The following is a 21,125-nucleotide window of genomic DNA, read 5'->3' as shown; positions in this document are numbered from 1 at the left end:
CACACTGTTGCACACATGTACAAGGCGGTGGAAGCTTTCCGGTCAAAGCTGAACGTTTTGGAGAGACGTTGACGGGAGAGAGCTGCACTTTCCGTGTCTGCAGGAGCCTTGTGAGAAGAACGAAATGGATCCAGCGATGAAGGATTTAGTGACGAGCCTGGCAGAAAACTTCAAGGAACGATTTGAAAGCTCCCCTAAACTCTCAGGTAACATCCTCCTCTTCCTGAGACGGCCGTTCACCGTTTTGGCTGATGGCCAGTGGACTGCACAGGCCAAAAGGCTGGTTGGTACCTTCCATAGATGAGGCAACTCTTCAGATGGAGGTCTTGGAGATGGGAACATCTGATTTGCTCAAAGCACAACACAAGGACATTGGGGTGAGTGACTTTTGGATCAACGTGGTTCCCCAAGCTCGATTCAAAAACGTGAGCGCTATTGCAGTGCTCCTACTCACGATGTTCCCGTCCACGAACATGTGAGTCACCGTTTTCTTCAATGAACTCGGTCAAGACCAGCAAAGAAGCAGACTCTCCAATGCACAGCCTGGCCAGTCCCTCAGGCTGCCACAGCAGCACACAGGCCCGACATCGGAAGGACCGCTGAATGAACATCCATTTATTTTTGTCCGTTTGTCCATAATTAAGTGGTTGGTTTTGGACTTATTTTGTTTCAAGAGTGCATTTTTTTTTCTTGTGTGAACTTCAACACAGCTTTGAGAATCCCAGGCCTAAATTATTACTACTACTACTACTACCACAAGTACCATCACAACAACTACAACAACTACTACTACCACTCCTGCTACTACTACTACTACTACCACTACTACAACAAATACTACTCCTACTACTGCTACTACTACTAATAATAATAATACTGATAATCGTAATAGCAGCAACAACATCTGCATATAAAACACCTTTTCCTGGCGCAATGCAAATAAATAAATAAATAAAATTGGTGTTTTGGCTCTCGGCTTGGCATGCGTGACATGATTTGCCCCTTGGGGAAAACTAATTGGGGACCCCTGGTTTCACTATTTGGGTTAAACTGGACTGACATATCTGACGCTCATGTTCAGTCGCCCTGTAAGACCCCGTAAAGCTGTGTCTGGTGGTGGTTCCGAGTCCAAGAGCTCCACCATGAAGCGGGTGAGGGAAACGACATCAACCGATACGCGCAACGGCAAAAACCACGACAACAGGACCCAGACCGTGAAAAAACAAGACAAAACACAATAACGCCTTAAGTTTGTTGGGCCATGCAAATCGCTGCGTTGCAGGAGAGGCGACATCTCCGTGGCGAGCAGGCACATCCTGTCGGCGAGCAGGCACATCCTGTCGGCGGCCTCGGCACGGCCTCGCGGTCAAACCGGCCCACTCCCTCCGGAAGCACACTCACGGCTCGCGGTGACGTATGGGCTGCCCATCACGTTGTCATCTCCAGAGAGGGCGTGTGATGTGGAACAGGTTGCTGTTTTTTTAAGCGCCTGTATCTCTGACCCGACCCCGAAGCATCTCGGCTCTCGTTACTCACATTACGGAGACGAAGGCAAAATCGACGGGGACGCAGCAGCGGGAAATGTCTTTAAGATAACGACACTTCTTATCCCCTTCCTCCTCCTGACTGACACCTGATTCTTATTCATTGAGACGGAGAGGTGGAGGGGTGGGGTGGGGGTGGGGGGCTGCCTGCCTGCCTGCCTGCCTGCCTGCCTGTAAAGTATTCATCACCAGCAGAGGAAGAGAGGGGAAGATGGAGGCAGATATGTATGGAGCACACAGAACACGATGATTTATCAAGCAGGACGGACGGTGTACAGACTGGCGCTATTACCATAAATCTGTAGAAATCCCAGCATTCCTTACAAACAGTCACCCGGCTAGACAGTCCAAAAAAACATGGAAGCAGAATAGGATGAGTCTAGCCGGATGGATGCCCCCCCCCCCCCCGGCTTGTATATCTCAGCCTTCCATCTTAATCTCCCACTTGTCTCGTGTGACATGGCTCTGCATTTACATGACAATCAGGCTGCTGGCTGCAGAAATTGCCCTATTAAGTGGTGACAGGGGCTGACAAAAGCCACACGGTGCATACACATGCTATATCAAGGTGCAGAAAGGCCGATGTGGGAATACACACACACACGTGAGACGTCCCGGTGAATGACACGCCTGTCGTTTCCGCCGGCGGGGCTGCCTGGCGGAGCTCGAGTCAGGCGACGCTGGTGTGAACACAAGGAACGAACAGCCGACAAGTGCTACGCGTTGAGGGCCGGGTGAGTGATTCATACAAGCTCGGCCTTTTGACAAGAGTCGGTCGGCTGATGTGCCGCCGCTGCACAGAGGCCTGCAGACCCCTGTGAAGTCTAAGCATGGATCATTTGTACATTTTCCAACAGATGGTTTGAACTAAGATGATGTCGGAACCAAATTGAAGCCTCGGTGTTCAGCGGGTCGTATCCAGCAATGAAGTGTAGCTGTGCTGTGGAGAGGATGGCAACAGTAGTCTTTTAGCCTCGGTGAGCTGAGAACAGTTCGTGTTGAAATGGCCCCAATTCATGTCCGCATGCTCTGTGGTGACTCTGATGTCCCTCTGGTAAACGTACATGCAAATACACGTTCGCGCACACAAACCAGGGAGCTCCCCGGTGAAACGGCGCATGTGTTGAGAGCGGAATTCCTCAGAATTCAACAGTTTTCCAAGCCTTTGGAATTGGCCAGAGGTCCAGCAGCAACACTGTCCGTGTCATCCATAACTCCTAGCACGTCAACCTCTCGTCTGTCACAAGTCATGTCCACTAACTCAGATAGGGAGGGTCTGGTAACCTCCAGATCAGAAGGTCCGGCGGGGGTCCCTCGGTCCCAAGTCCCTCTGAGATTAATTGCTTCATGTCTGGCCCCCAACCCTCGGCAGTCACGTCTTTGGGGTGACGGGGGGTCCTGCCGGGACCATGTCCTCAGCTGTCCTGTTGGTGGGAAGGGGCGGGGGGCTCCAGTCAGGCTGGTAGAAATGGATGTCGAACGTCCGCGCCCAGTTGGCGAAGACCCGCTTCTCTGTGATGAAGCGGTGATGGCTGCCTCGCCGCCCACGCTCATGGGAGATGTACATGACACACTCGTCCGGGCCGTGGGGCTCGTAGTAGTGGTAGGGGACAGAGTGATGCTGGGGCTCCCTGGGTTGGAGTAGAGATGAACAGAGAGAGAGAGAGAGAGAGAGAGAGAGAGAGAGAGAGAGAGAGAGAGAGAGAGAGTCAGAGGGGGAAGAACAATTGTTTCATTGCTGCAGTTGAGTCGTTCTTATTCGCTGTAATGTAATTTAAGTTACTGACCTACTGCTGAAGTCTATCGATATGTTTTCATCATGCTTTGATGCAAAGTTGTGGAAAAAAGGAATCTGACTGAAAAGATAACATTTTGAAAAAAAAAATAGAAAATCCCAAATATCACAAAAATATATATTTTTTGCGCTTGATTAAGGTACACAAGTTGTGTTAGAGAAGAAATGTAGAGAGAAAGAACGATGGAATTAAAGGGGGAGAGAAAGCAAGTATATTATCAACAGTAAAAACACATTTTTTTCCCTATATTACTGCTGATGAAGTGTTCCTGCTTATTTATTGCAGGCCTTTTTTTGTTAACAACGATGAGGTTACCTATATATGGGTGCTATGGTACTTTCTCGATACAGGTTCCGGTCTTTCTATGGTAATTAAACATACAGCTGAAGAGAAACAGCTTCCCAATTCACCTCACAACCACAAGGAAGGTACAATCTTACTTGATACCTTAGGATGATCAAGTTGAAACTTACGGATGAAAATTCCTTTCAAGAGAAAATTGATCTGGTACCCCTCTCTGTGTTGAGATCCATGATTGAATCTATACCTGGACCACAAATTTAAAATGGATCTCCAGTCAATTTAAACCAAGAGCAAGGTCGACCCATTGGCCCAAACTTCTGATTCGTGCACATTTCCAAAATTGAATAATCACAGAAAGATTTTTAGACTTGCAAGTTAAACATAAATTTTACAGTCTGTATCGTTATCAAAATCATTGTTGTTATTAGTTTTTTATAATAATAAACTTGACCTATATCGCACCTTGCTAAAGAATGTTACACGGTGCCTTACACAACAAGATAAAATAATGCACATAGTCAAGATAAAACAACAAAATACAATAAAAAACATAGGACATAATGCCTGATCCACTCCACAGAACAAGGTAAAACACGATCAGGATAAAAGCACAAGAGCACAATTAAAACGAAGAGAATTGGAGCCCATAAAACAAGGATTATGATGAAAACAATTAAAATAAGGCGATAAAAGAAAAATATAAAGAATTATTAAAGTATAAGATATAAACAATATGAAAAAATAAATAAAAATTGGGCAGCAATGGATTTACTATAAAAATTCTTCCTTTAAAAGTAAGTTTTATGAAGTGATTTCAAAGAGGGCAGTGAGTTTGCTAGCCTAATTTCCTCAGGTAGGGAGTTGCATAGCTGTGGGGCTCTTACAGAAAATCCCCGGTCGCCTTTAGAAACGACACTGGTTGAGGGAACAGTTAAAAAGGACCTGCCTGAGGAGCGCAAGCAGCGACCAGGCCCACGGGGTGTGAGTAAATCAGTGAGATATGTAGAAGCAGGCCATTAAGGATTTAAAAGTAATTAGTAAAAGCGTAAAATCAATCCTATACCTAACAGGTAGCCAGTGAAGCGTTGCAAGAATGGGAGTGATGTGTTCATGTCTCTTGGAATTTGTTAACAGTCCGGCAGCTGAGCTTTGGATGAGCTGGAGGCGGGAGATGGACTTTTGACTGAGCCCTGAATACAAGGAGTTAAAATAACACAGACATGATGAGATGAATGCATGGATGACTTTTTCAAGGTCTGTTTGAGATAGAAAATTTTTAACTTTTGCGATGTTCCCAATTTGGAGAAAGCAAGACTGTATTACCCTAGTGATTTGTGTGTCAAAACAGAGCTGGGAGTCAAAAAAGACACCCAAAATTGCACATTGGAGTAAAGGTTCCCTAGACTCCTTTCCAGCTCACCAGTTAGGTTAGGGAGCCGAATAAAAGGACCACAGATTTGGACTCATTGAGCCGGAGGAAGTTTTGTGACATCCAGCACTTAATATCAGCGAGACAAGCCATAAAACGAGAAAGATCATGTGTGTTATTACCAGTATGCGGTACATAAAGCTGGGTGTCATCCGCATAACAGTGAAAATTAATATTATGATGACAGATGAACTGACCCAGGGGGAGCATGTAAATGGAATATAATAATGGACCAAGAATTGATCCCTGGGGGACACCGCATGTGAGAGGGGGCTGGGAATGAGGAAAATTCTCTCATTATAACCGAAAAAGATCTGTCAACTAGGTAGGATTAGAACCAGGCCAGAGCAGTATCCTTAATGCCAACATAGTTTTCCAGGCGATTTAAAAGGATGTCATGGTCGTCCATATCAAGTGGAATGTCTAAAAAAAAATATCTGGAACAACAGGACTTATCTTACAACTTCTCACATGACTTAAGCAAAATAAAAGGCTTGAGTGTGAGATTTTAAAATCAATGCCTATGGGGTCGCTGATTCAGGCAAGTTCAGGACCATGTCTACTAATTTAAAGGGAAATTTCACCAATGGTCTTATGTATGTACAATCAGTACTGATGAGTAATTTAGTGGATTGAAGCAATAAAGTCCTCATTGTGTAGTGTACTGATGGAGAAAATCGGTGTTGTCCTTCTCACCCACAACGCCTATATGTGCCAGAATGCATTGCGCCTCTGTATTGCCGTCCATAAGCCTCTGAATGGGCCCTTTTCACAATGACGTCAATTAACTTCCGCCTTTCCACGAAGCAGGTTATCTTCACTTCCGTTTACGCCGTAGACGACTCATGGCTGTAGAGACGACTTCTGAAAATGCAGGAATGCTCAACCTGAAGTAATTTCGAAAGGTAACGTTAAGACTAGCTAATCATAGTCATATGATTATGACTATGATTCTGTCTGTCTTTCTTTAAAGTAATTTTTTCTGACTATCTATCTATCTATCCATCTATCTATCTATCCATCTATCTAGCTATCTATCTATCTATCTATCTGTCTATCTATTTTTCATAATACTGCAGGTCTTATGACACATATCATGGCTGACATATTTTAGTTTTTGTCTCTGAATTGTCGACAGAAGGATCATATTTGTTCCAAGTTGCTGTGGCACACTTTCATTTGTTCGTTTTTCTATCCAACCTATTCTCAGCAAACGGCAAAACCACATTTCGGCAGCACTGATTTTCTTTTCACCTATTTTAGGCAAAGTCCATCCTTCACTTCCGTATATCATGACTGGCCATACGACTGTTTGTAGTATCTTCATTTTCAGATTGGCTGAGATGGCGCGATCTTTCCATAAGTTATTTAGTTGAATTCAGTAGCTCTCTCGAGATCTGTCTCCCTCTCTCAAGAGCTCTCTCTCAAGATCTGTCTCCCTCTCTCAAGATGTCTCCCTCTCTCAAGAGCTCTCTCTCAAGAGCTCTCTCTCTCTCCCTCTCTCTCTCAAGATCCCCCCCCCTCTCTCTCAAGACCTCGCTTTTTTCTGACTATGATTTAAAGTTATTGCCTTTAACATTAGTTATTTAGCATAATCAAACAGGTACCGTTCGATTAAGAATTTGTAGCCTTTGTCGAGTTTGGACCGTTTGGTTAATGCAAATGTTTCGGCAGTCCGTGGTACATCATCGAGCCGTATTTCAGGCAGGTTTGTGAGCGACTGTGTAAACTCCATAGTCCGTCCAGAAGTTAGCGTACCCTGCAAGGAGTCAGAACGGAAGTTCTCTGACGTCATGTGAAAAGGGCCTATTGCCGTCCATGAAATCTTCTGCGCTCGTGTTGCGAGACGTCATTTCCACTATCGGAAATGTAGTTTAGCCAAGAGAATGAGGATGTTCTTGAACTGAACAGCGTGTTTAGAGTAGATTAACCCTGCTAAGCTTTAGTTTTTTCCTGCCACCAACTGACGTCACAATACGTCATGTTACGTCACTTGGCGGTTAGGAAAAAAATCGGTTTGACAGCTGCTGCAGAGATGCAGAAACAATCGGAGCCAACTGCAGGCGTTTTTCATGTGCTATCCCTGTCGCACATAGACAGAGATAAGGATCAAAATCGGAGAATTTTCCCTTCAAGTGGTTCAAAAACATCTCCAGCCACGGTGACATTTGATTCATCAACCTCCTGCATATGTTCCCCAGTGTTCGTCTCCCCTACCCTGATGATTGCAATGGTTTCATTTACAATAAGAGGTACAACGAGCTGCCTGAATAACTTCTCCACTTGGTGGCTCCAAGTTAAAGCTGGGGTAGGTAATTTTTTTATGGCGTCATGGGGCAAATTTCCATAATAACAAAGAAGGTTGAATCGATTCAACTGGATACAACGTTTATTGACAGATACGTTTCATCGCTCAACTAAGTGACATCTTCAGTCTAAACTGACTACAGGTATCCCCACCCCTTATAAACAATACAGAACAATACATTTGCATAACGACCGAGACAATGGAAATATGGGTGTGACCATTAACTAGAGTTTCAATGGCCACGTGCAGTATTCACAGAGCATTAGGGGATGTTGCAATCACAGCATTGTAAGATGGCGACAGATGTATAACGACTGAAACCAACAACCAGTTTCATGTGCAAATATGGATGTGGCCATTAACTAGAGTTTCGATGGCCATGTGCACAGAGGATTTGGGAATGTTTGCAATCGCAGCATTGCAAGACAGTGACAGATGTGCGCTTAGCCCCCCCCCCCTGCCCCCCGGTTCAGGGATGGTCTTTCCCTCTTAACATAGATGGCCTCTTTGACTCCCCGTTCAAACCAGTGTTCCTTTCTATCAAGGATGTGCACATCCTCATCCTTGAAAGAGTGGCCATTGGCCTGTAGATGGGTGTAGACTGCAGAGTCCTGGCCTGATGTATTAGCTCTCCTGTGTTGTGCCATTCTTTTGGCTAGCGTCTGTTTAGTTTCCCCAATGCATACATAAGTCACAGCAGTCCTCCTGGCTGCTAACAGTGTACAATATATTGTTCTGTTTGTGCCAGGGGACCCGATCCTTGGGATGGATGAACTTCTGGCGCAGCAAGTTTGGGGGTTTGAAAGCAACCGAGACGCGGTGTTTGGAAAATACGCGTCTCAGCTTTTCTGACACTCCTGCCACATAAAGAATCACCACTGGTTTACACTTAGGCAGCTGTTGTCCTTCTCTCTTTGATTAGCTGGTGCACTGTTTGGGCATGGCTTGTGGCTGTAACCCTAACCCTAAAATACAACAAGGCCAACTCGAAATGGCTGCTTCTCATGAACAATATTAGTGTAATTAAGAGATTCACTGAAAAAAATAAATTTTTAAAGGATAGATTATCAACTACAATAGAAGATTCCCAAGTCTCTCTTTCACATTTCCTGGTTGTACACAAGTGAAAGGGTTGAAGAGCGATGCGGAGGTCATTTGGTGGGGATGATGTTTTGAGACTTATTCCAAGTCCATCTCCCTCAGCCATGAATACATTCAGCTCAGTCCACATTGTGATACTCTATCGACTTCCTGGCCCTTACTCACTAATTCTTCAAGAATTTGGAGAATTAATCTCAGGTCTTGTTACTCATTCTGATGAGATTCTAATTCTTGGCAATTTCAATAACCGTCTGAATATGGCCGGTGATCCTTTAAGTAAAGCCTTTCTAGTGCTTGTTGATGCTTTTGGCTTTGCTCAGTTTGTTCCAAGAGTCAGCTCTTGCAGTGGTAACGCCCTTGATTTGGTTTTTATCTAAAGTGATAGCTTTTTCTGATCTGACTGTCTTGCCAACCACATCTGCTGTGTCAGATCATTTTCTCATTAAATTTGAAGCATCATTGCCCTGTCCAGTTAATGTCGGCAAAGATGTAATTGGCACTCGGAAAATTGGTCCATCCACTGTAGCTGCATTTGGCCAGCAGCTGCCTGAAGTCTTGGCTCCTTTCACTGTAGTGTTCGACTGTGGAAAATTTCACTAGTGACTTAAATATGGCCCTCTCTAGTCTCCTCAATTCAGTTTCACCTCTTACTACCAGAGCTAGGCGACTAAAGAGGCCTACACCCTGGTTTAATGACGAGGCATGCTCTTAAGTGGGCCTGCAGGAGACTGGAACATAAATGGTGAAAATCAAAATTGGAAGTTTTTTTTTTAACCTGTCTTGGCATGAGTATTTATTGAAAAACATGCGTGCTTTATCTGCTGCGAAAGCAAGCGTATCTCTCTCACTTAATCAATATTAATAAAGATAATCCCAGATTTCGGGCGGCATGGTGGCACAGTAGTTAGCGCAGTTGCCTCACAGCAAGGTCCTGGGTTTGAACCCAGGGGTTGCCCAACCTTGGAATTCATCCCAGATCATCCTCTGTGTGGAGTTTGCATGTTCTCCCTGTGTCTGTGTGGGTTTCCTGCGGGTGCTCCAGTTTCCTCCCACAGTCCAAAGACATGTAGATCGGTTGAATCGGCCATACTAAATTGTCCCTAGGTGTGAATGTGTCGGCCCTGTGATGGTCTAGTGGCCTGTCCAGGGTGTATCCCCGCCTGCCGCCCAATGACTGCTGGGATAAACTCCAGCATTCCACGACCCTGATTGGGCTAAGCGGCTCGGATAAGGGATGCATCCCAGATTTGTCTTTGACACTGTAGCTAAATTTACTAAAAAGCAGCTGTCTATTAGCTCCTCACCACTCAGGGTCCATGAATTTCTAGACTTTTTCTGCAATAAGGTTGAGATCATAAACAAAGTCAGTTCTTCAACTCCAGCTACTCCTGCAGATCCTGTCTTATCAAATTCATATCTATACAGTGAGTCACTGATAGTGCCTGTTATTACAGTTTTTGAGACTATCATGCTTTTTTTTTGTTGCTTTCCCCCCCCCTCTCTTTTACTCCCTAATTGTATCTGGACAATTAGCCCACTCTTTCAAGCCGTCCTGGTCGCTGCTCCACCCCCTCTGCCAATCCAGGGAGGGCTGCAGACATGTCTCCTCCAATACATGTGAAGTCGCCAGCCGCTTATTTTCACCTGACAGTGAGGAGTTTCACCAGGGGGGCGTAGCACGTGGGAGGATCACGCTATTCCCCACAGTCCCCCCCCCCCCCCCCGAAAAGGCGTCTCGACTGACTAGAGAGGAGGCACTAGTGCAGCGACCAGGACACATACCCACATCCGTCTTCCCACGCACAGACACGGCCAATTGTGTCTGTAGGGACGCCCGACTAAGCCAGAGGTAACACAGCGATTTGATCTGGTGATCCCTGTGTTGGTAGGCAACGGAATAGACTACCACACTACCTGGAGACTTGAGACTATCGCTGTTGATAATTTGACTAAGCTCATGTCAGCTTCTAAACCAACTACTTGCCTACTTGACCCTCTACCAGCAAAACTTTTTAAAGACCCTGGCCTTTCCTGTTACCAACAATGCTAGACATTGTTAATTTATCACGTACTACTGGCATTGTTCCCAGCAGTTTTAAGACAGCTGTGGTCAAACCTCTACTTAAGAAACCACAGCTTGATCCAGGGTCTCTTAACTTTCAACCACTCTCTAATCTTCCGTTCTTTTCTAAAGTACTAGAGAGAGTTGTGTATGAACAACTTTCGACCCATTTAAAAGAAAACTATCTACATGAACCTTTTCAACCAAGTTTCAGGGCCTGTCACTCCACTGAAACTGCTCTGACCAGAGTGATGAACGATTGTCTACTAGCTATGGACTCTGATTCCACTTCTGTGCTTCTATTACTGGACCTCAGTGCAACCTTTGACACCATTGATCACTGTATACTATTAGACAGAATAAATTGTAATTTTGGTGTCTCTGGGTTAGCTCTCTCTTGGCTTAAATCCAATTTATCTGGGAGAACACAGTGTGTCTGCCATAATAATATTAGGTACATCGAAATGCTCTGATTTTAAATATAGCATACCCTAGGACTCAGTTCCTGGCCCTCTACTTTTCTCTCTCTATATTTTGCTTCTTGGCCAAATGATATGCAGTCATGAAATACATTTGCATTGCTATTCCTTGAGGATGATGCTCAGCTGATGATACTCAGCTGTATGTGCCTATAAAGGCTGATGATCGTACTCGAATGACTAATTTAGAGATCTGCTTGGCTGTTGTGAAAACTTGGATGTCCCTATATTTCCTGCTTTTAAATTCGGATGAAACTGAGATGCTGGTCATTAGCCCTGCTAGACACAGACACCAAGATTTGATCAAGGAACAGTAACGCTCAACAACTCTGTGATGTCAGAATGTGTGGCAGCCAAAAATCTTGGTGTTACTTTGGATACCAGTGTCTTTATGCATGCTCAGTAATCCAGGTAAGGAAATCACATAAAGTTGAACCAGTTCATCTGAACACAATGTTTATTGAGAGAAACATTTCATTGCTCATCTAAGTGACCTCTTCAGTCTCATGGTGCATGGGGACAGTGGCCCAGTGGTTAGCACTGTTGCCTCACAGCAAGAAGGTCCTGGGTTTGAACCCCGGGCTGTCCCAGGTCCGTTCTGTGTGGAGTTTGCATGTTCTCCCCGTGTCTGCATGGGTTTCCTCTGGATGCTCTGGTTTTTTCCCACCATCAAAAAGACATGAATGATAGGGTTAATACTCCTGCCTGTGCCCCTGACCAAGGTAATGGAAAGAAGAACTGGAGCTGGCGCTGCAGCTGCCCACTGCTCCTATACAATAGGATGGGTTAAATGTCGAAGACAAATGTCGTTGTAACCAAAACAACTGTACAATGACAAAATAAAGTGACTTTCTTCTTCTTGCTTCAACTGATGCTGTTCCGGTGACATCTGGACACTGCTTGGCATTCTCCTCATCATATTGTTCATACATCTTATAATTCCATTATAATTCTGTTATCCTCTTTTGATGTTGTATTCTGTAAATTGCGTAAACACAACATCCTTTGCACGTTGTCCGTCTTGGGAGAGATCCCTCCTCTGTTGCTCTCCCTGAGCTTTCTTCCTATTTTTTCTTAGGGAGTTGGTTCCTTATCCAGTGCGAGGGTCTAAGGGCAGGATGTTGTGTTGCTGTAAAAGCCCCCTGAGGCGAATTTGTTTTTTGTGATAATGCGCTATACAAATAAAATTGACTTGACATGACCTGACTTAGCGGAGTAATACAAGGCAGCAGAGAGAGAGGTGGAAGGCTTTGCATTGGAATGTTCAATGTTACCTATTATGCAGATGATGAGGGGACATTCATGTTTCATATTCAGGTCATGTTACTCACCTGCAGAAGTCAGGGGCGACCATGCCGTACACATTGATCCTATCGCACAGCTCCAGGGCTATGGTCATAGTGAACCAGCCTGTGCTCAACCACGAGTTAGATATCCTCCTGTGGATGACAGAGGGAAAGAGAGATAGAGAGACGGAGTAGGAGAGAGAAAGACATGGAAAGGGAGGAAGGGGTAATGAGAAAAGAGAGAGAAGGATTTAATATGTGGGAGGCCTTGAGGAGGCACAATCTGATATCGCCATGTGTGAGTAGTTTCCACAACATCATAATTAATGTTGCTTCAGGACCATTATTGCAACGGACCCATCACGTTATTGTGATGTCATGCCTTTGCAACACGGGGGACATGACTGGAAAAATACCAAAGCTAACCTCATATAACCCTAACCTAACCTTAATCTTAACCTAACACTTACCTTACCCTAACCTTAACCGATAGCTCACCTTAACCTAACTGTTAGGTGAGCTATTGATAGGCTGGCTATCAGTTAGGTTAAGGTGAGCTATCGGTTAGGTTAAGGTTAGCTATCGGTTGTGGGTTCCCCATGTCACAAAGCCACGACAGCACAACAACGCGATTGGTCCGTTGCAATGATGGTGCTCGAGCAACATTAATTATGATGTCGTAGGAACAACACCAACACAGCCCGGACCCATCCCACACCCGACACTTCATCGGCCCGGACCCGTCCCACACCCGACACTTCATCCGGCCCACATACTGCGTGGAATGATGGCACTTGGGCGTCCGCTCCCGTTTGCCAGATCTGGGCCAGAACCAAAGCATAGCAATGCCGCATGTGCCACATATTTGCCAAAGGGGGTTTCTCCCCGCCTGCTGCCCTATGACTGCTGGGATAGGCTCCAGCATCCCCGAGACCCTGAGCAGGATAAGTGGTTTGGATAATGGATGGATGGGCCCATATGTCTTTTGTGATACTTGGGCCATATTCCCCCTTTACCACACGGGCCACTTCAGGGTCACATCCGGATCACATGTTGCCGAGAGCGCCGCATCTCTGCCAAAACAGGCCCACATTTGATTTGGCATATTTGGGCCATATTTGCTATTATACATGTGGGCCACTTCAGGCTCACATCCATTTTGTCAGGGCCAGAAGAAGACCGTCAGTGCCGCATCAGTGCCTGAAGTGGCCCACATCTGGATGCTACCTGGGTTTGAGTCCTCGCGTGTGAGAATATTCCATGTCAGTGTGATATGGGGAGAATAAAGATTTATTCAAACCCAGAGTTGGATTTGCTGACTGTGAGACCATTCATGTTCCCTCACAGCTTCACTGAAATACAAACCCGTGCCACGTATTGACGGACACTAATGGATCTTGTCAAATAATCGAAGCCTTAATCAGAAGCCAGGGCGGGGTCCGCGTGACAGGGTGAAATGAGCGTAGCATTTTCAAATCTAACCAGCAAATGCACGAGCGCTGATACGAGCTGACTGAAATATGTGAAGGAAGCCGTATGATATTCATACCGCGTGGAAAGAGGATTTGAATCTACACCCGGAGAGAGCCGCCTCTGCTGCTGGACAGCCGCTGGACAACCCCTCGTCTCAACACGCTGACACCTCCCAGGACCTCCCTGTGTCCACACACACACTGCATATAACCACGTGTCTGGGAAAAGGGGTGGCAGCTGCCACCTCTGGGACTCAGTCTTGCCACCCCTGTTGCCACCCCATTTATAAATCAGATATGTTTTTAAATTATATTTTATGTACATGCATGGTGGAGGTCAATGAGACCCGCACCAAACTCATCTCAAACAGTAGAGAACAAAATACATTCGATGAAATCCGAGTTTTGAATAATAATACGCTTAGAATAATGTCCATTGCCCCCCTCATTGAACCTCATGCCACCCCAGGAAAAAATCTCTAGATCCGCCACTGGGACCAACATAAGGAATTCTTAAAGTTCTCCCGTCAGCACCTCGGGTTTAGCTGCTGGAGCTCACTACCTGTGCCGGAGCCCCGTAATCAGTGAATATACTGTTGCGAATTCGGGCTCAGCTCGGCCGGACCGTCACAGCCGGGATGCGAATTCGGACCCGTTCGCCAAGGGCAAACGGGTCCGAACAAAAATAGTATACAACAATGTCAATCAACAATAGTCACATTATTAAATGTATACAACATTAACACATATATTATCATACACATTAACATAAATATGCCAGGGGGGATTGTATAAAGTAAAACAAATAAATTACATAATTAACTAAATATTTTGTAAATCATAAAGTGCTTATATGTTTTTACAGCTTTTTTATTTTCACTATCAGTTATTGATGAAATATATTGTTTGATATGCGCAGACAGCTCAGGAAAATTAGGTTTCTTGCTAGAGAATTTAGATCTGTGAATATAAAATTTTGTTAAGATAATTAGCAAATTGATTAAATAATGCTGAGAATCGAGGTTCCTATCAAATTCAGTATATCCAAACAATACATTTTTCCAACTCAGGGTGAAATGAGGGTAAATATGATCAATAATCAAACGAGACAACCTACTCCACAGTTGTTTAGTGTGTGGGCAAGACCAAAATAAATGAACCAATGTTTCATTAAACAAACCACAGAGAGAACAACTCACATCAATGTCCTTCTTAAGTCTCTGCAAATAATGATTAGTTAGTTGGATAGAATCTATGAATAATTTTGAAAGATATTTCTTTTACTTTATTAGTCAAGAGGAACTTATGAGGTAAAAGCCAAATTTTTTCCCAAACAATTTTTTCACCAACAAAGGCAGACCAATAAGATAAGGCAGAGGGTGAGCTAATAATATCTTGTTGAAACAGTTGACGAATAATCTTGTTTTTGTTCTTGGTGTTCCATGAAAAGCATGCTTTCCCAACAGTTGTTTCAGTTACATCTACTGATATAGGGAGATTAACATTCACATTAACACCTTTGAAAATTGAAACAATACCAGAGGGAACAGCATCAAAAACAACAGAAAATTCTTAAGGTGTAACAGGGAATCTATAATGTTGAATGAATTCAACATAATTGTAAAGTTGCCCATGTTGGTTAAACAACGGACTAATCAAAAGAATATTGTTGTCAAACCACTTTTTGAAAAAGATAGATTTGTTTTTATACAGCAAATATCTATTATTCCAAATAAAAAACCTGTGAGGAGAAAAGTTGTGTTTGTAAATTAGACACCATGCCAGTAACATTTGTTTGCGGAACGAAGAAAGTTTGAGGGGGATTTTGTCAATGTTAGTTACATAGAAGCAAAAATTTAAGACCACCAATTGAAGAAAAGACAAAATGGGGAATGAAATTCCAAAGAGAAGATGGACATATAAGGTAACGTCTGATCCAATTTATTTTAAAGGTGTAATTTAGTGTGGCAAAGTCTAAAAAATTAAGGCCACCATTATTGTATTCGCTCATCAGAACAGATTTCCGAAGATAATGGGTGCGGTTTTTCCATACAAAATCAAATAATATTTTATCTATTGTTTTGCATATATGACCATCTATACCAAATGACAGTGCGGCATATGTTAATCTTGATATTCCTTCAGCCTTTGAGAGGAGAATTCGGCCCCTTAAAGATAAGTCACGTAAGAGCCACAGATTGAATTTTTGTTTAGCTTCGTTAATTATTGGATTGAAGTTAGTGTTACATCTTTGGGATTCATTTTTATCTATAATGATACCTAAATAAGTAACCGAATTTTTAACTTGAATATTGGAAATTGAATCAACACAACAATCTTTGATAGCTAATAATTCACATTTTTTAAGATTTAAATGAAGGCCCGAAGCTTTAGTAAATTGTTCTATAATATTAATAGCTAAAGGTACTTGGGGGCTGTCTTTTAGAAATAAAGTGGTGTCATCCGCTAGTTGACTAATTACAACAGTTCTATCAGCAATAGAAACACCTTTCAGATTACTACACTTAATATGGTCACATAAAAGTTGGGCAGCGAGTAGAAATAAATATGGCGATATCGGGCAACCTTGACGAACGCCACGTTTGACCTCAAACCTGGAAGATGACCCATATTTAAGCTTGATTGAACAGTTGGCATTATTGTGAAGGGTTTTAATTGTATTGCAAAAAAAAAGTCTCCAAAACCAAATGTCTTTAATGAATGAAAGAGAAAAGTATGTTCCACCGTGTCAAAGGCTTTAAAGAAGTCTAAGAAGAGCAAAAAGCTGTTATCAGAAATGAGGTGTGAGTAATCAAGTACATCTAAAACTAGTCTAATATTGTTGGTGATGTGTCTATTAGGCATGAATCCTGATTATGCTTAATCAATTATGGAATCTAGAACTTTCTTGATTCTTCTAGCAAGAATCATGGCCAATATTTTATAGTCATTATTTAGAAGAGAGATTGGGCGCCAGTTGTCAATATAAAGCGGATCTTTGCGTGGTTTAGGGATTAATGTAATTAAACCTTGAGTCATACTTGCAGGTAAACAACTGGATGATAGGCTTTCATTAAACACTTGTAGAAGAAATGGTGCCATCTGCTGTGAAAACAATTTATAGAATTCAGAAGATAAGCCATCTGTTCCCGGAGATTTGTTCTCCTTTAAATAAATAATACAGTTGCTAACCTCTGTTAGTGATAAGGGGAGATCACAAAGATCTCTTTCAGAGTCTTTAAGTCGAGAGGTATGCTGTAGTGAATTCAGGAACGTTTGAGTATTATCTTCAGAGTATTCAGATGTGTACAGGTTTTTATAAAAAGTAGAACAAAAATCAGATATTAGTTTTGGGTCATCTGTTATATTATCATTAATTTTTAGTTCATTAATGGTATTAATTTTTGCACAATATTTTTCTAGTTTGAAAAAATATGCAGAGTTCTGTTCACCCTTTTCTAGCCATTGTGTCCGCGATCTAATAAACGCTCCTTCTGCCCTTCTTTTATAGATCACATCAAGTTTCTCTTGTGACTCATACAATTTAATTTTGTCCTCTTTTGTTAAGGCGTCTGGTGAAATTTGAGAGAGTAAAGAAATATCTATGATAATGTTCTGTTCTTCTAATTTCCTAATTTTGGCAAGATTACTTCCGTAAGTCCTAAAATATTTCGCTGATTCATACTTAAATAGCTCCCAGTTTAATCTGAATGAATTATTTATTTTTGCCTTATCAAAGTAAAGCGTTATCAATTGTGAAATTTTCATTTTAACATCCTCATATTTAAGAAGAGAGTTGTTCAATTTCCAATATTTGGCTTTGCAGCTTTTATCAGAGGGAAACAGATTAATTGATATGTAGATAGCCTTATGATCACTTAAGGGACAAGGGATAACATTTACTGTGATATCTTGTTCGTTAAAATGTTTGGAAACTAACCAAAAATCTAAACGAGAAAGCCTTGTGTTTCCTTTGTTCTTCCAAGTGAACGTTACTGTATCTGGGGATTTGACTCTCCATATGTCTACTAAATCATATCTTTCTATAAAAGATTTAATAAAATAGTTTCTTATTATCTTGTGTAGGTGGCCATCTATCTATAAATGGATTCAAAGTTACATTAAAGTCTCCTCCAATTATTATTTGGGAATTTGGAAATTTAGTGAGCCAATGTTTAAGTCTATTCTCTATGACAGTAAATAATTGAGAATTTTCTAAATTAGAGTTGTATCCATACACATTAACAATAATCAAAATAATTGTATCATAACTGACAATTTGACAGAGAAAATGTCCTTTAGGATCTGTGTCTGCGTGTAGGATGTCACCGTTATATCTATTTTTCATGGTTAAGACACCCGCTGACCTTTCTGAGCTGTGAGAAAACCATAAATCGTTACCCCATTGGGCTCTCCAAAAATTCACATCACTTGCGATTGAGTGAGATTCTTGACAGAAACAAAAATCTGCATCAAACTGTTTCGAAAATAAAAATAATGCTTTACGTTTTGCAACATTCCTTAACCCCCTGGCGTTTAGGGAAACTATAGACAAAGAAATTCTTAAGATAAGAAAACTTACGAAATAATACTGAACAAGTAGTTATGACCTGGTACGCTGAGCATTAGTTGCACTTGGAACAGTCAACATAGTAGGTGACAATATAATATAAATTGAGCAAAATAAGGGTGTCCTACATGTTTTAAACCACTTAGTTTTTCAAGCTGTTGTCTATAAAAAAATCAGTAGGATAAAACATTGTAAGAAATATTGTAAGAAAAGAATGCAAGCTAAATGAGAGTTCAAGTAGGCTCAGTTCTCCCTGTGATGAAAAGTCTTAACAGCACACCAGTTTAGAGAGTCAGGAGACTGAGCTTTGTTGGACCTGTAAGCCATGAAAAAGACTCAGTTGAAATCAGTCATGTTTACCTCAGGTCATTTCCTGTCCATTGATGAAGGCTCGTGCACCTACATAATATGCAGGTTTCCCCTCACTTCGTGCCTTCTGTACCATGGGCCACATCTTCAGCCTGGCCTCCCTGACGAGTTGAGAGAGATCTTCAGCAAAACGAAGCCTGTTGTCACGCAGGAAGGAATGATTTTTTTGCTGACTTCCACACAGCATCTCTGTAGGACCTCAGGGAGAATCGGATGATGATGATGGCTCTTGGAGTGGAGCGGCTTTGTGATGGTTTTCCAAGACGATGGGCAACATCGACGACATCTGAGAGCTTGTTCTTTTCCTCTGGAAGGATATTCTGGCAAACCTCTAAAGCTTTTTCTTTCACATTTTTGGTTGAATTTTCAGCAACGCCATAAAGCTTCAGGTTCCACCGTCTTGAGTAGGACTCCAGCTCCCACGCACGTGTTTGAAGACTGGCAGCTTTGCGCTCTTCCTCTTTAAGACGAGCTTCAACATTTGACACTTTCTTCTGTGTGTCTTTTACTTCACTGCATGCAAAGTCTATTGTTTTTTTTTTATCCCTTCTATCTTCCGTGTATTTTCGTCTTTTTTGTTAGTGTTTTCACTCACCAGCCTTTCAATACAGTCGGCTCGCTCATTTATGAGTTTGGAGAGTACGGAGATGACGGTGTTATCTTGGGATGTGGACTCTTTAGTCTCATAAAGAGCTTTTTTGGCAGTAGGGGACTTGCATGGAGTCACAGGTAGCGGAGGAGATTCTTCTTCTGCCATAGTGAGCGGAGGAGATTCTTCTTCTGCCACAGTGAGCGGAGGAGATTCTTCTTCTGCCATAGTGAGCGGAGTAGAGATTCTTCTTCTGCCATAGTGAGCGTTACTGCTTCTACGGAGCGGGCGTAATCGTGGCATGAGGATATCAGCATGTATCAGGGGACTTTGCTCTTTTGCGATCTTTTCCTGTCTCGACTCGACATTAAGCTGCTTTCAGTCGTTGAAGAAGTTCTTCCGGTTGTTGTTAAAGTTATTTAAACGACGACGTCTTCGTTTTTCACCAGATAAATCGTTTATTGTGCAGGAGCTCAGCAACCACGAGTTACTCGGCAGCCATCCTGGCGTTCTCCGAATTCGTGTCAGTTGCCGCGGTGGCGGCATGCGGCTTCCGTAGTTTCCGCCTCCGTGAATTAAATGTGCGCCGTCGTGGAACAGACCGAGCGGCGACCGAAAGCGTGAAAATGAACGGTGGCAAATTTATTTCGCGCAAGGGAGGACGCACAGCTAGTATGGCCAAACACCTTCGCCTGCACGGTGTACAGATTAACCGGCGTACCGTGTCTGACACGTTGCGCCGGTCTCCGTCTCCTGCCTCGGCCTCCTCTTCAGCAGCCCTGAGCTAACAGCCAGCAGCACCTCGTCGCAACTGGGTAGGTGAACATGAATAAGGTTTGTCTTATACTGAAACGTGGCATTTTGTCGGCCAGTCGGCAGTAAAGCGCTGGAGATCCTCGTCGTCAGGTTGTGGTATCGTAGTAGATTTCAGTAACGACCGCAGGTGATGTTAAGAAAAGGCTTACTGAGATCGCTAAGCATTCAATGTTACCTGGGTAGCCGCCATTTTATAGTCTCTTCTTCTTACTGGATTAACGTAGAACACACATTTCATTACCCAGCAGTGCCTCCTAGCGGCGGTACAAGATAAACATTACAGGACACAACCCTGAACGCTCGCGTCTGAGAAGGCAGATATGCTCATTGTTCCAATCAAGAACTGTTTCTAATTTAAGGAGTTTAACACCTGGTAGTCCAGACCAGGGTGCGACTGTGTCTTTGTTTCTTCATCTTCATGTATGAAGACAGTTGTTGTAAATGTAAATATAAGAAAGAAACATTCACATGAGTGATCCATTCTTAAAACAGAATGGCTTGTATAAAGTTTTTTTTTAATACATTTTTCTTCTGTGAAATAAGCATGTGAGCTGTTGTGACCCCGCCTCTCAAAGGACCGGAATCGAGAATCGTTAAGAACCGGAATCGAAAATCAGAATCAGAATCGTTAAAATCCAAACGATGCCCAACCCAGTTATAGCTTAGCAGTGGAAAAACTTTACCACAGCCGATTCTAAATCCTCCGTCTCCAGTAGCCCCACAAAACCAACGTGAGGAATTTCACACGAGTCTGGCTGGCAAGTCGTCGGCTTACAAGGCAAAGCGAGGTAGGTGTAAAAACGGATTCCTGTTAAATTGAAACAGACAGAGCTGTGAACATTCCCATCATGATTCCCCTGCTGCTCAAATGAGCCTCATTTTCACCGGGTTTCTGACTGGTGGAGGCACATCAGTTGCCAGGTGTGTGCGCGCGTGCACATTTCCTGATTAACCGAGGTAGATGGCGAGGCTACTGGTGGAATATTAAAAAAAAGCCCCAC

The 21,125-nt window shown here is 43.1% G+C and overlaps 1 protein-coding gene across 1 annotated transcript in view; it reads right to left on the bottom strand.

The window, feature by feature from the left end:
* Window positions 1–2,916: 2,916 nt before the first annotated feature.
* Window positions 2,917–21,125, bottom strand: part of st6galnac5a (ST6 (alpha-N-acetyl-neuraminyl-2,3-beta-galactosyl-1,3)-N-acetylgalactosaminide alpha-2,6-sialyltransferase 5a) — a 54,309-nt gene continuing 36,100 nt past the window's right edge. Inside the window, exons 4-5 of the mRNA XM_056293782.1 lie at window positions 12,354–12,461; window positions 2,917–3,175 (exon numbers count right to left, since the gene is read on the bottom strand). Of these exons, the coding sequence (XP_056149757.1) occupies window positions 2,917–3,175; window positions 12,354–12,461 (367 nt within the window). The remainder of the gene's footprint in view (window positions 3,176–12,353; window positions 12,462–21,125) is intronic.

This window comes from Lampris incognitus, chromosome 14, assembly GCF_029633865.1.
Source record: "Lampris incognitus isolate fLamInc1 chromosome 14, fLamInc1.hap2, whole genome shotgun sequence".
NCBI lineage: Eukaryota > Metazoa > Chordata > Actinopteri > Lampriformes > Lampridae > Lampris > Lampris incognitus.
Note: the sequence above shows the minus strand (reverse complement) of the source record. Positions and strands in the feature narration are given on the sequence as shown.